Source organism: Eumetopias jubatus, unplaced genomic scaffold (assembly GCF_037043125.1).
Source record: "Eumetopias jubatus isolate StellerSeaLion01/CBP00866 unplaced genomic scaffold, mEumJub1_p1.0 scaffold_7, whole genome shotgun sequence".
Lineage (NCBI taxonomy): Eukaryota > Metazoa > Chordata > Mammalia > Carnivora > Otariidae > Eumetopias > Eumetopias jubatus.
In genome coordinates this window covers 72082214-72098657 of record NW_028274813.1, presented here as the reverse complement: position 1 = coordinate 72098657, position 16444 = coordinate 72082214, and the positions used below count along the sequence as shown (strand labels likewise).

Genomic DNA, 16444 nt, shown 5'->3' with positions numbered 1-16444 from the left:
CTGCCAGAAACATAGCTGGTTAGAACATCTAGAGAGCCACAGAGTCTGAGGATCTGTGTTTCAGTCTTGATTTGAATACTAACATAACTTAGTGTCAGTTTCAAATTCCTCCTCTGTAAAATGGAGAATTGGGACTCCTGACTTCGAAATCTAACCATGTGACTTTATTCAAACAAAACAGGTGGCTTCTTGCTGGAGATGCCTGCATGGCTTCCAGTTTCCCTCCCAAGAGGTAGCTGTCAGGAAAGTCAAAGGGAAGCTGGCTTTACTCACTACTCCCATCTTTCTCCACTGGGGCAATCTTTCCTCCCCAGAGAAAAAACTAATCACAGGTCTTAATGGACAAGACCTTTTTGCAGCTGGTCAGGAAAACCTAGACCCAGAAGTCCAAGAGTGACCATTAAGCTTCCTAAATAGGAAACAAAGTGAGGACCCTTTGGGTCTTGGATAAAGGCACAGATTGAATATGCCTAGGTTTAAGTAAGGTATGAGAAAGCAGAGGCGCGGGGCAGCAGGGCTGGAGCAGGAAAAGGCTGTAACTTCACTTTATTTGTATTTCCTCCCACACAAAACCATCATAACAGGAACAGAGATGGGCAGGGAAAGGGCTGAAAATGTGTTCAATCCACATGTTCTCGGGGCTATTCCAGGGAGCGCTTGAGGCTGAGTGCCTGTTGGAGTAGCTTCAGATCCAGCACTAATTCCTCCCACCCTGGCCTGAAGTCTTCACAGATAGGTGGCTTGAGCCCTGCAATTAATTCTCAACCTTTGCCCACCTTGATGTAAGGCAGGAAAGCAGACTAAAATGCTCCACTCTGATGGGCAAGGGGAATCACAGCCCACAGATGTACTGCACTTTCTGTGCCACAGGAGCAGAACTTGAAGCTGCTTCCAAGGCTCTGAACACTTGCGGGCAGGGCTAGAGGCCGATGGTGTATGAGCGGCCTGTGGGGTTGTGAATAGCAGAACAGACTGGTGCTGTCACAGCCCACTCATACCACACCTTCTTGGAATTGCTGCATCGCCAGAAACGCACACAGATGGTCTGGCCTTCACGTACCGTAATGGGCTGCTGCAAGAAGAAAGACAGGGAGGTTCAGGGTAGAGCTAAAGAACTGTATGTGGCAATGTACTACTGAGCTAAGCGTGGACAGAAAAGGTAAGACGTGACGTTCCAACCCTCATGAAGTTTATTTGAAGTCTTTTTTATTTTTTTGTTTTTATTTTTTAAAGATTTATTTATTTGACAGAGACACAGCAAGAGCGGGAACACAACCAGGAGGAGTGGGAGAGGGAGAAGCAGGCTCCCCACCGAGCAGGGAGCCCGATGCAGGGCTTGATCCCAGGACCCTGGAATCATGACCTGAGCCGAAGACAGACGCTTAACGACTGAGCCACCCAGGCGCCCCTATTTGAAGTCTTTTAAAATGAATAATCAGAACGGAACCATCAGACATTGAACAGATAACTGAAAATGTGAGGAGTCCGTGAACATGCAGAGAACATGCACTACAAGAGCACCTATGAGAGGGAGTGCACACCTAGTCCCGGTGGTCAGGGAAAATTATCTGACAAGAGGAATGTTTAAGGGGACCTGGAAGATAAGTTAACTGGGTGAAGAGATGAACAAAGAACTTTCCAGGCAAAGGGGAAAGGTGGGAAAGCCTGAAGCAGGAAAGAAGACAGGGTATCAGAATCATGATGAGCACTGAGTAATGTACAGATTTGCTGAATCATTATGTTGTACACCTGAAACTAATATAACACTGTTAATTATATTTCAATTTTAAAAAAAAAGAAGGTCCACAGGGCTGACGGCAATGTAATCAAGGGGACAGTAGCTGAAAAGACAAATTAAAACTAGATCACACCAAGTCTTACAATGTTAAATCTTTATCCTGAGGGCAGTAGGAGGTCATTGAAGGGTTCTTTGTTTTGTTTTGTTTTTTAAGATGCATTTATTTGAAAGAGAAAGAGAGCGCGTGTGCAAAAGTGGGAGGGGCAGGGAGAGAGAGAGAGAGAATCCCAGGCAGACTCCATGCTTAGTGCGGAGCCCACAGGATCCTGAAATCACAACCTGAGCCGAAAGCAAGAGTCAGACACTTAATTGACTGCGCCACCCAGGCAGCCCAAAGTCGTTGAAGGGTTTTAAGCAGGACAGAAATATGATCGGATTTGGGTTTTAAAAAGATGACTCTAGCTAGAGACTGGACAGAAGAGTAGACAGGAGCTGGGGGAAGCCAAGCAGAAGGGCACTGAAGACATCTCAACACCTACAATGGGGATCCAAGAGCATGTGGGAGCAGTAGAACATGGGTCACAGTCAAGCATCATCCTGACAGTAGGGAAGGGGCAGAACACCAATGGCAAAAGTTACTCCTTAACCCACTGAGTGTTAAAGGTGATTCCTACCTTAATGGGGAAGAGGATGGGAAACCATGAGAACATCCCAGGAGAGTGAGTCTCTGGACGGATACCTGTGTGGAAAAAATAATGAAAAATCGAGGTCTCTGTGACTCTACTTTTTGCCTGGGTTGAGAGGAGTGTCTTCTGTGAACAGAGAAATAAGTAACCAAAGACCCACATTCACTGATTCCTGGGCTCCCTGCGACTCTAAGTGAAACATTACATAAGCTGCCCAGATAACATACTCAAACCCTGCCATCCACTGCCCCAGACACTCACTCAGGGTGATGTCCTGATAAAGCACAGTCTCAAAGTAGCCTGCAAAGCCATGTAGCACTGTGTTCACCTCCACGGGAAACTCCAAGGTACAGTAGCGGTTGTTGTCAATCAGAGGATCTGTTAGGGAAGAGATGTGTGGATGACAAGGGACCAGAAGCTCTAGACAACTTGGGAAAGCAAGAGCAAGAACTAAGAAGGGAAGCCTAGAGAGAGCAGACCCAGGATAGCAAGAGAAGTACCCAGAAGGTAAGTTCTCACCCATCCAATCAGAGGACAGCCACACAGGAACCCACCTCTATTGGGATGGCTGAAGGTGAAACAGGGCTGGGGCGCAGAGAGCTGGTGGAAGTTGTGTAGCCGCACCACGTAAGGCATCTCAAACTGGGCCTGTCCCGAGAGACCAAGCAAGAGCTGGAGCAGATAGACAAGACATATCCACTCTCCCAGGGAAGGAAGCCTGAGCCTCCAGGACACAGAAAAGGATAAAAACATTTTCAATTCAACCACTTTCCCACATTCCCATCTCCTTCACCTCTTCATCTTCTCCAGTGGAAGAAAACAGTTGATGCTAACATAGGGAAAAAAAAAAAAAAAAAGAGGACTAAAGAGAATAGAGCTCTCCAGAAGAGAGTGGCTTTTTACCTCAGGGTCTCGGTCCTTTTCCCGACAGGCTCGGACCTCATTGTACAGCTTGGAGGAGGAGATGGGAGCCAGAAAGGAGGTGTACTCCCCAGGGATGCTCACACCGTCATCTGCAGACCGGGGGGGCGGGGGGGGAGCGGGTCATAAAAGTTCCCAAGGGATGAAATGGTGTGTCTGACTAACTGAAGGTTCAAACCTCCCACATCAAAACAGACCAGGCAGGGGCACCTGGCTGGCTCAGTTGGTGGAGCGTGCAACTCTTGATCTCAGGGTTGTGAGTTCAAGCCCCATGTTGGGCGTGGGGCCTACTTAAAATAAAAATTAAAACAAAACAAAACAAAACAAAAAAATCCCAAAAAACAGACCCAGGCTGCCCCATGTTGTCACATTCCCAGGCCAACCTACTCCCAACTCCTGTCATGGGAGATTCTACTTCTAGGTTAATTTACAAGATTGAAACTGGAAAGAACCAGGGGCGCCTGGGTGGCTCAGATGGTTAAGCGTCTGCCTTCGGCTCAGGTCATGATCCCAGGGTCCTGGGATCAAGCCCCACATCGGGCTCCTGGCTCAGCGGGGAGCCTGCTTTTCCCTCTCCCTCTGCCTCTCTCCCTCCTCATGCTCTATCTCTGTGTCTCAAATGAATAAATCTTTAAAAAAAAACAAAACTGGAAAGAACCTAAGATATTCTAATCTAGTGGTCTTCTGTGGGGTCATAAAAGCCCTTTGAGATCTGGATGAAAGCTAAGCCCGAGGTACGTATATGTCGGTGCAGGGAATCCACAGACCTCAGACTGAGAAACTCTGCTCTAGTCCACTCCTGTCATTTTACAGATGGGAATGCTGAGGTTCAGAAAGATTACTTCATTTGCTAAGGGCACTGACCCAAATCCAACCCCCCTTCCCCTAAACCTTGCAACCTTCTCCGCTGCTACTGCCCTATCCCGCACCCCCACCCCCACCCCGGCATCCTGCCTCAGCCTTCCTAGCTGATAATCCATTCCCCTTACTCAGTACATCCCAGCCTGGAGGCACCTTTTAGGAAGTGTTGGGCTCCATCCAGGCACTCAGGTGACAGTTCGTTGTCAGCGAATGAGCCCAGAAGCTCACTGACGATGATGTCTGCTTTCTCTGGAGCCACCCATTCCCGCATGTCCGATGAGACTACTGTCACCTGGCTTCCCCATTCTTCAAACTGCCAGTTCTCTAGTCTAAGACAAAGATAATGCAAATGAGGACACTGATAAGAAAAACTGGCACTGGAGACAAACTTTCCAGCAAGGAGGTTGCTACTCACGTCACCACGGCATTTGGGTTCTTCTCCACAGCGTACAGCTTTATCCGCCGGTCAGCCTGCTTGGCTGCCCGCAGGGAAGCGTTTACCAGGGGACCCCGGCCTGCTCCCAGAACCATTAGCACCCTGAGAAAGAAAGGGGAAGTGTCAGCTGACTCGGCAGATAAAGAAGTAACAATGCCAATCTCTGGGATTATGGGGAAGAGCACTCACTGCACATTGGTATCCTTCTCTTCATCTGGCACTCGATCTAACAGACATTTATAGATGGCCTGGAGAAGGAGGGAGAGAAGAACTCGTGGCTACAATCCCATCTTCACCCAGGTCATCCCAGCCCTATACTTGACCCGGACCCACCCTATACCTGCTGATACTGAGAGTATTTGATGGGGTCCTTTTCAAACACTTCATATGTCTGAGATTCCAGATTGTCCATCAGTGGCTGATGAATGAGAGGAAAAAGGCAGTTAGGCAGCCAGTTTCTGGCAGGGTCAATGTACCAGAATACCAAAAACTTTCCCACTGCCTCCTGAGCTTTGGTAGGATTTTAGAGCAGCTACTGCCAGAGACATTTCCCCCCCAGCTCCCTCCTCTCAGCATACTCCAGACCCACCTGGAGTGGGGACTGCAGATAGTCTTCATAGCCCTTGGCAAAGAGTTCGTAGGCATTGGGTGGAGGGCGGTTCTGACTCAAGTATTCCAGGTACTGGAGATAAGAGCAGAACTCCTTCTCTGAGTGGTGATTGGTGCCTGTGATGATGAACTGTACTTCCAACTGTGAGAGAGGTCAGACCATCAGATGCAGTCCTCGAACCAAGATTCTGGGATACTGTAATGGTTTATGGCCAAAGAACCCTAGCATAAAACAAGACCTGAACCAGCAGTCTTCTAGTTCAACAAATCCCTCCAGGTATCAAAAGAACAGCATGAGGCTTCAATAAATTCAGAAAGCCCTCCTATGTCCCTCCTATGTCATATAAGCATCATCCTGGCTCAAACAGCCCCATGGATCTGCGCTGTAACATCTTAAATGAAACCTTCTGTAAAGTTCTCATGAGATCTGGTTCCTTTTGAAATGTTTCTGGGACTCTTACTGCCATTCGCCTCTTTGTTCTCAAGACCTCCAACTTTGCTGAAATTGCTCTCCAGAAACCAGAGAGGAAAAGAAAGCCCCATGGGAAAAAAAGCATCACACACATATGAGTAAGGCAAGAGGATTAGCTGGAGTACCTTTGAAACCCTTCTACCACCCACCTTGAGGAGCCGAAAGATCAGCCTCTGGTGCATCTTAGAAAGAACCGGAAATCCCTTCTTATTGGTCAGGAAAATGCTGGTGGGGAGAATGGCTGCTTTGATGGGCTCCCCAAGCCAACGATCAATGACATGATTAGATGGGAGGTCAGCCCCAATTTCAAGAGCTATGAAAAGATAAAGACCAGTTACCTACTGCTAGGCAAGACGGCTTTCCTTTGTGTTTTGTGCAAGATCTGTTTACTCCCTGAGAGCAAGGCCCACTGAGGCATAGAGAGTAGCAAAACTGCCCAGCAGCCCAGTATACATGAAACTCCTGATTCTTTTTCTTTTTTTTTCTAACTGTATCCAGCTTCACTAAAGATACTTTTCATAAACAATCATGGTATTTCAGGCAGGACGTGGGCAGACAATCCTCAACAGTATACAACTACTTTCAAACTCCCTTCCTCAGTAGACTACCAAAATCAGAGAGCTTACTATAAAACCCAATGAAGTCTTCACGTGATGCTCTGAACAGGGAAAGTTTAGAATGAGGGTTGACGGTTCACATTTAGCATGTTAACAACTTTTCACAAGCCGACCCTGACTTTCAGGAAATCAAATGAAAATAGCAGAATTTTCAATCTTAAGATCCACAAGCTAAAAAAGGAACTCTTTTGAGGGATGCCATCTCCATGGTGACACTGCAAAGTCCGTATTGCCTGACAAAGCAGGAACCATGTTTTGGGGTCAGGTTCCAACAGGTCCCTGGGTTTAAGGGAGTCAAGTCTATGTTGAAGGCAGAGAGGGAGAAGAAAATGTAAAAAATGAATTTTAGTTTTTCCACACCACAAGGCATCTGTGCCAAGGTGGCTAATGTGTGTCAACATCAAGGAATCCCTCCTCCTGGGAACCAAGAGGAAGTTTCTCAAAACTAGAAGGGAAAAGTGTCCCCCCTCCACTCTCCCCACCAGTATTAATCTAGCTTTGGAGATATTCTATTAGTGACATGTGCCCTTCCCCTAAAACAATTAATGAAGTGTTCTATGTGCTAACAACATAGCTTTAAAAAAAAGCAAAACAAAATTCTGCATTTTTATAAAAATTGATAAAAAGTAATATTTTAAACTGTAAAGTCACCAGAAGTACAGTTATCAAAAATGCACACACTTCACTTGGCATCTCTGTAACTCCTGATTCTTATTCACAGGAGGTCAGAGAAAGGAAACCTATCCCAGGACCCTTGTGGACTTACCCACCGCAATCCTCTTGCTATAGTCACACAAGGTCCGGAAGTTGTGCCACCTGTCCAGGGTCAAATACAGCAAAATACAGTTAATATATACGGCCCACCAATCACCATAGCTGGAGGAGACCACCCTATAGGATCTACCCTGTACTTCCCCTCTCCCTACCCTTTGCCCTGGGACAGCAGCAAAAGGAGACATACCACATCCATGTCTTCTCCTCTCCACTATACTCCTCTGTATGTGTACTTGGTGCATTCTCAATGATATCATCTCTAAGGTCCTCTGGAGCCACCAAGGGTACCCGCATCCAGAACTGCACATGAACAAGTACCCTATTTAGAAGTCTATTTTGAACTCACTGGGTTCAAAACCTTCCTTCAATCATCTTGATCCAGATCTCAAGTTAATCCTTTTATATGTTTTTTCCCAACTTGTGATTATATATTCACGTACTCATATCTTGGATATATCCTTGTGTAAATATCTCTCCTGTTCTTTATTGCGACTGTAAGTTTCTAGAAATAATTGTACATTCTGTATGTTTTCTACCCCTCTGCTTACTACTTTTAGATGTTGGTAGGCAGTACTGACATTTCAGTTCTGCCAAATGCACCCTTTACTGAATGGCTAGGAACAAGAAGATACCTAGCACAGCCTGACTACCATAATAAGCAGGAGGAAATGAGGCCCTCAGCCATACCATGGATGAGTGGTGGCCAGTGTGGATGTGGTTGGTCAAAACCCTGGCCAAGTTTGTGTTATCTTCCTGATTTAGGGGCAGCAGGAAAGCTGGAAGACCCAAATATGCCCCAAAATTCAGCTCCTGTAACATGGCCTGGAATGGAGATCAAGAGGAAAAGGTTAAGAGCTAGCAACCCAAATAGCTTTAGTTGCATTATATTAGATTTACTAAGTTATGGGAGGAAAAAACTGCTCTCTGCACCCAGCCGGGTTACGGACCTGATCTCTAGAAAGATCCAGTGGAGAGGTCAAACAGTCTTACCGCCTCGGAGTTCCTGCGGATCTTCTCCACTTTTGAGTCTGGACGAATCCATGGAGAAAGCTTTCCCACAATTAGCGTATTCCAGTCTGCACTCCCCCCATCCAAGAAAGACAAAGACTAAATGAGGTTCAGCACTTTACTTGCTCAATTTCTAGTTCTTAACAGGGAACAGAGAGTAGAGATGAGAGACAAAGACTTTTTCTAACACAGATGTGGGATAGCCTGATGCAAAACAGGCTAAGGCTTTTTTAGCAGGTAAGCAAGAAGAAAGCAAGAAGAGTTATCTATGTCCCAGGACTAACCAATATATCCAAGTCAGGAAAGGAGGAGAATGAGGGCACTGTTAGAGCAGAAGTTGTTACTGCCTCTAATAATTAAGGGGCATATGGGATGGTCCCTACCCCTTCCTGACAGCAGTAGGTCTGATCGTGTCTGGGGGCCAGGCCGATTCTTAGCAGGTTCCTGAGTGAACTCCCTCTTGAAACGCGGGTGGAAGACAGGCATGCAGAGGAAATCAAACCTACAACCGCGACAGACCCAGAATCGTCATGTAAAGAGAGCAGCAGTGCCCAAAGATCCAAGCAACTGGATTAGGCTATCTCAATTCTGCACAACCCTTTCAGCGGCCATCACTCACCCGACTGGACTGCTGAGTTCAGCCCACCTTGGGACCTATCACTTCCGCTGCACTGTGCCTGTTTCTCCCCAAAACACAGGCATGGAAAGGGAGAAGAGATAAAAACCCACGCCAAGTGGATTTTCTACTCTGCTGTCACCGGTTTTCCAAGACTGTTACATCCAGATTTGCCCCAGTACCGCCCATGCCTTCCCCTTCAAGGTTTATCTCTTCTCTCCCTAACCCTCTAACACTGCCCCCCCACTCTCACTATAATCCCGCTCTCCGGGGCCCTAGAGGTCTGTAGTCCCTTTTGAGTTTACCTGACAACTCCCGTGACTTTGGGGCTCAGCGACCATACGCCCCAGCAAGTTTTTGTTTGTCTGGGGGGGGGGGTTTGTTTTGGTTTTTTTGCTTTTTTTCACGCTCCAGGGCCTAAGGCTTCTCCATCCTCCCCCAAGGAGTAATGGTTTCTCCCGCCCTAATCTTACCCACTCCGACCCCCTCACCCCTGCCTCTCCGGGATGACTAGTCTGTCCCTCTTCGTCCCCGAGTTCGGAGCCCGCATTCCGCTTGCGGAGGTCTGGGCCCTCACCCCTGCTTGGCCACAGCCCCCAAAGTGTCAGCTATTTCGGGGACGCAGTTCAGGTCCCTCCCGCTGGACACGCGGCTCCCACCGGCACCTCCGACCGCCATCGCCGCCATCTTTTCCCTCGCGCTGTCCACGCCGGGATTCCTTGATACTAGCAGCCAATCACAAAACCAGAAAAAAGCCCCCGGAAGGCGGGATGAGTCGCCCTAACAACCAGAGCGTCTTCCACGGCTTCACAGCAGGAGACTGAGGGGTGGGGAGTGGCTCTTCCCGCCAATCCGCGGGCTGCATAGTGACGTACGATGTGGTTCCGGAAGATCCACCAATCTCAGGGGCTGGTTCTCGACGAACTTCAATCTCCCATAATGCTTCGTGCACTCATGGACCTCTGTTAAGGGACTACACGTCCCATGAAACCCCGCAGTATAAGCTTGAAGTATCATCACTGAGGAAAGTATAATTGTCTCAGGGCCAGTGGCGCAATGGATAACGCGTCTGACTACGGATCAGAAGATTCCAGGTTCGACTCCTGGCTGGCTCGGTGGGACTGAGGCTTCTTTATTGCATCTCATGGTTATACGGTCGTAAGCAGCATCTTTTAAATCTCCCTTCCTTTCCTTATACTTTCGGAAGTTCCCTTGTTAATCTTTCCACGCCTTCATATTTCAGGTCTTAATTTGATTGAGTTCTGCAGCCATCTTATGGCAGCTTTTTCTGTTAACTAACTCCGAGTGGCTGGTGCTCTTAAAATGGACTTTGATGGGCCTTAGTATATTTACAAGTAGATTGTGTCAACTCAGCCACTAATTCCTCATGATGCTGTATCTCAAACACAAAAGGTAAATACACACACACACACATTCGTTCATAGTGAGGAATTACAGCGGAGAGGAGTGATGAACTGCCCGGCGGAGACCTGGGAAAATACATTCTTGCTAGAGGGACGGAACGGAAGAAGAATGAAGCAAGGAAAGACACAGGGAAGAGAAAGGGAATGGCTGAAGGCAGAGAGCCCAGAGGTGTTGAGGGCCTGGCAGCGGGGATGGAAAGGAGAACACAGTACAAAAGGCCCAAAGAAGGAGGCATTGACAGAACTTAGGGACTGCCTGGCAGGGAGCCGTAAGAAAGAGGAATCTGGGTTCTGGCCTCTCTGTGAGTGAAACAAGAAGGAAGTGGGTTTAGGGAAAAGACAGTTCGGGTTTGGAAATGCTGAATTAATTGGACGCCTAGGGGGCGCTGTGTAATAGAGAGTTGGATGAACAGTGAGGTGAACCACACAAGATTTGGAAATGGCCAGAAGAGAGGTAGTAACAGAAGCCACGAGACTGAATGAGATTATCCTGGCCCGTCGGGGACAAAGTCTTTGGAAACATGGTAAGTGTGTGGATAGGATAAGCTCTAAAGAGCCTTGGGTGCAATGTAAGTGCTCCGGAAGGATGAAAATCCAAAAGCCAAACAACTTAAAGAAATGCCTATGAAGCCTAAAGGGGTTGGAAGTGCTTTTGTCCCATCTTAGACTTCATTTAATTCTTGCAGATATTACTACTACAGCAACTACCAACAACAACTACTACTTGGCTTTTTTTTTTTTAAGATTTTATTTTATTCATTTGTCAGAGAGAGAGTACAAGCAGGGGGAGCGTCAGTCGGGGAGAAGCAGGCTCCGCACTGAGTGAAGAGCCCAATACGGACTCCATCCAGGACCTCAGGATCATGACCGGAGCCGAAGGCAGACACTCAACCGACTGAGACACCTAGGCATCCCTAGGCTTTATTTCTTAAAACAGTTTTAGATTTACAGAAAAGTTCCACAGATGGTACAGCAAGTTCCCATATAGCTGCCCACAGGTTTCTTAACATGTATGGTTAATGTAATGTTATTACAATTCATGAACCAATGCTGATACATTATTATTAACTAAAGTCCATAGTTTATTCAGATTTCCTTAGTGTTTACCTAATATCCTCTTTCTGTTCCAAGATCCTATCCACAATACCATATTACATATAGTTGTCATGTCTCCTAGGCTCCTCTGGACTGTGTCAGGTTTCTCAGGTGTTCCTCGTTTTTCGTGGCCTTGATAGTTTTGAGAAGTACTGGTCAGGCATACTATAGGATGCCCCGCTACTGGAATTTGTCTGATTGTTTTCTCATGATTAGACTGGGATTATGGGTTTGGGAAGGAAAATCACAAAGTGTCATTTTCATACTATCATATCAATAGTACATACTATCAACATAATTTATGACTGTTGATATTGACCTTTATCACCTGGCAAAAGTAGTGTTTATCAGGTTCCTCCATTGTAAAATTATACTCTCCCCACCCCCTTCCATCCGGTGCTCATTGGAAGGAAGTCACCATGTGCATCCCACACTTAAGGAGTAGGGAATTATGCTTAACCTCCTTTAGGGTGGAGTGTCAACAATATTTACTTGGAATTCTTCCCTGCAAGTCTTATGAGTAGATGGATGTCCACAGGAAGTGGGTGAGTGCTCCACCGACATTTTAAGAGGTAAAGAATTTTGAGGAGGCTGGCTTGTTCTCTGCCCCAGCTATGCCCAACCAAACTCTCCATTCGGAGAAGACTTACTAGATGTTGTTTCTTCAGAAGCTAATTACCTGGGCTGTGGACCATCTGTGCTCCTGGCATCTTCCTCCTGATGTCAAGCTGGTGGCTGCTCTTTTGGTTGTTAACTAACCCATCCATGGGTAAGAGGGAGAGAGGAATATCTGTAAAAAGTAATGTCAGTTTTGCCATCGGTTAAAGTAATTTTCAAAAGAACTTGTGCAAAAAGAGCCTGGAATTTCTGGATGACCTTAAAATAACTTCACATGGCTGAATTTCATTTGTCTGTGATGCCTTTGTTTTGTCATTCAGAATGGCCTCAGCTCTATGGCAAGCATGATGTTGAACAGTTCCCAGTAATTCTGTACCACCATGCTCCCCGCCTTTCCGACAGCACTTTCCTGTGGCTTCTAAAAACAGCAGGTACTGTGGGGCTGCCTATATGAGCCAGAGAGAAGCAGAAGCGAAGGAGTGAAAAAGAAATAGAGCACCTTGTAAAGGACTTGGCCCTAAGGATAAAGTCAGAATTGGGGAAGTCTGTCTTCTGTTTGGCCTCCCTCTACTCTGACCTCCATGCTGAACTCTTGTGCTCAGAAGCATGTTAAGTTGCCGATGGAACGCCTACTGGATGCAAGCCTTGGCTGAGATGAAAAGGTAGGGAGATGGTAGGACAGAGGGTCAAATACTCTGGGTGAGAAATAATGGTACTTTCTCCAACAGGAACCAGTGACCAACAGGCAGAACCTTGGAAACTTTTCTGGAAAGGAAAGAGTATCCTCTCGCAGATAATTCTCCCCTTGCCCCTCAACGCCCCCCCCCCACATTCCTCACCTCCAGGCCCAGTTCTTTTACCTGATCCTGTTTTTGTGACCTTGTTTAAACAACTCCAGCCCATTGTAAATACTCCCTTCATCTCTGGTGCTCCACTCCTCCCTCAGCACTTGCCTCCCTCCCCAGCGCCCCTTCACTCACCTCTGTGCCTGCCCAGCCAGCTAGACTCTTCCACACCAAAATAAAGGCCGTTTGACCCTCCTACTGCTCCAGATTGCTTCTGTGCAATCAAGGCTGTCCTGCAGCTACCAAAGTGGCAGAGTTACTGAGGCAAAATAATCTGTGCCGATTTGCATTATCTTCCTTGTCAGCTCTATTATACAGTGTTTATCTGTCAAAATGAATAGAAAGTAGAAATTGTTCAGGGAACACAGAAAAAGATGGAAAACTACCCGATTTGTTTATGAAGCCAGAATATACCGAATATCAAAACCTGTCAGCAGAAGCCCCCCCAAAAAAACCCTCTTAGACCAATCTCACTTATGAATATAAATGTAAAAATCCTAAAACATTTAAGATTAACATATAAAAGACAGCAGTATGTTAATATAATAATTACATACAAACCAAGTAGGGTTTAATCTTGGGACTTAAGACAAGATTAGGTATTAGGAAATTTATTTATATAAAAGGTCAAAAATAAACCAAACAAGAAAAACATCTGATTGGGCGCCTGGGTGGCTCAGTTGGTTGAGCGACTGCCTTCGGCTCGGGTTGTGATCCTGGAGTCCCGGGGATCGAGTCCCACATCGGGCTCCCTGCTCAGCAGGGAGTCTGCTTCTCCCTCTGACCCTCCCCCGTCTCATGTGCTCTCTCTCTCTCTCAAATAAATAAATAAAATCTTTAAAAAAAAAAAATGAATTGAGCCTAACTCTCCACTGAGGCTTCCTTTCCCCTATTAGAAAAAAAAAAAAAGAAAGAAAAAATCTGATCATTTTAATAGTCACCAAAGAGAATGTGGCAAGTCAATTCCATTTGCTATAAACACTCCAAATAGTCTTAATATTCTTCATATATAAACACATGTATATATATGAAGTCAACAATTTATGTAAAAACAAGAATGTCTAGTCTCATAACTGTGTTATTTAGTATTAGTCTGAAAAATCAAATACAATAGGCTGGAAATTTTAAAAGGGGGTTATAACTTTTGGAAAGAGAGAGACAAATTTATCACTGTTTGTAGATGATATGATTGTATACATAGAGAATCCATGAGAATCAATGTTAAAATGATGAGAATTAATAATAGAATTCAGAAAAGTACTTGATACATGACAAATACAATACAAATCTGTAGCCTTTTAAATGCTAAGAATAACCAGTCAGAAGGCATAATTAATAAAAATATCCCAATAACATGATAGTTAAGATCATGGATGGTGGGGCCAGATGGTTAAAGCTCTGTTCATCAACTTACTAACTACATGAACATAATCTCTCTGGCCTCAGTTTCCTCATCCATAAAATGAGAATGTAAATAATAGTTCTTATCTCATAACGCTGTTAGGAGGATTAGTTAAGTTTAAATTAGTTAAAAATAGTAAAACATTGAGAACCTACCCTGCACACAATAACCCTTCAATACTGTGATTAGTTTTTTCTCATTCACAATGGTAACAATAACGCAGCTATAAAGTGCTTAGCTGGCACCTTCCTGCAAAATGTGAGGAAGCTGGGATGCCTGGGTGGTTCAGTCCTTATGTGTCTGCCTTCGGCTCGGGAAATGATCCCAGGGTCCTGGGATTGAGCCCCACATCGGGCTCCCTGCTCGGCTGGAAGCCTGCTTCTCCCTCTCCCACTCCCCTGCCTGTGTTCCTTCTCTCACTGTATCTTTCTCTGTCAAATAAATAAATAAAAATCTTTAAAAAAAAAAAAAAGTGAGGGGGCGCCTGGGTGGCTCAGTTGGTTAAGCAACTGCCTTCAGCTCAGGTCATGATCCTGGAGTCCCAGGATCGAGTCCCACATCGGGCTCCCTGCTCAGCAGGGAGTCTGCTTCTCCCTCTGACCCTCTCCCCTCTCATGCTCTCTCTCTATCTCATTCTCTCTCTCAAATAAATAAAATCTTTAAAAAAAATTTTAAAAAAAATTTAAAAAGTGAGGAACCTATATAAAGAAAATTACAGTTTTGCTGAGAGATACAATGAAAAAAATGGAGAGACAAGCCATGTTCTTTAAAAAAAAAAAGGAATGTTATAAAGATGTCAATTCTTACCAAATTAATTTCTTGCTTTTACAACATTCAATCACAACTCTAATGGAATCTCTTGTTATTTGATAAAATGATTCTACTGTTCATCTGCAATAAAAATCAGACAAGAAAAGCAAAGAAAATTCAAAAAAAGAGGAGAAAGGAGGAGGAACTGACTCTATATTTTAAGCCCTTTACCTTAAACCTTTTATGAAATAAGCAGTATATAAATAAAGGACGACAACGTTCAGTTGGTGTAAGAATAGAGAGAATAAAAGAGCTAAACCAGTAGCCCAGAAACAGACCAGTTATATGTGTATGCATGTTTGTGATTAAATATATGATTTAATTTGTAATAATAAAATCATCTAACACCTACTGAGCCCTTATTTTGTGACAGGTTTATGAAAAGCACTCTACATTCCCAAGAACCCTGTGAGGTAGGAGGTATTATTCTCTTGGTCTTAGAAAGATAAAGCGATTTGCCCCCCTAAAAAGGGGTTTAGATGGGGTGCAAACTTAGGTCAACTGACTCCAGAGCCTTTGATCTTAACGTTAAGGCATATCATCTATAATTTTCCTTCTAGAAAGCTATCCTAGACAATCTTCACAAACTAGGACAAAGATTAATTAAGAGAAATGCTTAGTGTAGCAATTTTTTTTATGATTACAAAGAATGTAAAACAACAAGTTGGATATCCTATAGGGGTATGGTTAAATAAATCATCCATGCAATGAAATCTTAAGCAGCCATTAAAATCAATGTAGCCAGAGAAAATTTAATAACATGGAGGCGCACTCAATGATATGCTCTTCTGTGACAAAGATTACAAACTGTACATAATGACTTTGATATGTGGGGAAAAAATGGTATTTTCCAAATTTTCTGTAATAAACATGTTTATATTATAGGGAAGACATTTTAAAAAATGAATATAAAACCTGTGCCCTCCCCCTGGGCTTTCTGCTTGTTTGCATCCTTCTTTCTGTTGAAGACCCCATCCCTCTCTCCAGGCCCCTCACACTGTCCTGTCTTCAGCAGTCACTCTCACTTCGGAGCACCAATGTAATAGCCCTCCTACACATACTAATATTTGTTCAGTCCTATCTCATGCCAGGCACTTTAAATATATTATCTCACTTAATCCTCAGGACATAATCTTCTGGGGGAGGAATTATTGATACACCCATTCTGTAGATGAGAAAACTGAGGTTAAGTATCTTGAACAAAGATATACTTCAGTTAAATGGAGGAGCCAGAATGAGAATCCAGTTCTTCTGATTCCCAACTCACTGCTTTTCCTTTTACCTTTCCCAAAATGTGGTCCAAAGACCTTGGGTCTCCCTGAGACCCTTTTCAGGAGGTGCCTGAGGATCTCCTACATGTCTGTGTGGGGCCAGGTTTTCTTTATTCAACCAAAGCCACGTATCACGCCACCCAGGCGCCCGAAAATACACTTTTTTAATTAAAATGTTTTATTGGAGCACCTGGGTGGCTCAGTTGGTTAAGCGTCTGCCTTTAGCTCAGGTCATGATCCC

At 44.9% G+C, this 16444-nt stretch overlaps 1 protein-coding gene and 1 non-coding gene across 4 annotated transcripts; one reads left to right on the top strand and one right to left on the bottom strand.

Moving 5' to 3' along the window:
- Positions 1 to 531: 531 nt before the first annotated feature.
- Positions 532 to 9517, bottom strand: PRMT5 (protein arginine methyltransferase 5). 3 transcript variants are annotated; one of them, XM_028114893.2, is made up of 17 exons: positions 9316 to 9517; positions 8506 to 8624; positions 8105 to 8190; positions 7802 to 7936; positions 7302 to 7414; positions 7107 to 7156; positions 5873 to 6036; positions 5232 to 5393; positions 4983 to 5060; positions 4832 to 4890; positions 4622 to 4744; positions 4360 to 4535; positions 3328 to 3437; positions 2979 to 3072; positions 2686 to 2802; positions 2413 to 2477; positions 532 to 1072 (listed from the first exon to the last, which is right to left on the bottom strand). In XM_028114893.2, the coding sequence occupies exons 1-17, from the start codon at positions 9423 to 9425 to the stop codon at positions 920 to 922; spliced, it is 1914 nt and encodes a 637-aa protein (XP_027970694.1). In that variant the 5' UTR covers positions 9426 to 9517; the 3' UTR covers positions 532 to 919. The 3 variants fall into 3 exon arrangements, with proteins under 3 accessions (XP_027970694.1, XP_027970695.1, XP_087880804.1); XM_028114894.2 differs by lacking the exon at positions 9316 to 9517 and adding an exon at positions 9230 to 9309; XM_088024678.1 differs by lacking the exon at positions 9316 to 9517 and adding an exon at positions 9044 to 9191.
- Positions 9518 to 9780: 263 nt separating this feature from the next.
- TRNAR-ACG (transfer RNA arginine (anticodon ACG)) lies at positions 9781 to 9853 on the top strand. Its single transcript has one exon. It is a non-coding gene; the product is annotated as a tRNA-Arg (tRNA).
- The last annotated feature ends 6591 nt before the right edge of the window (positions 9854 to 16444 follow it).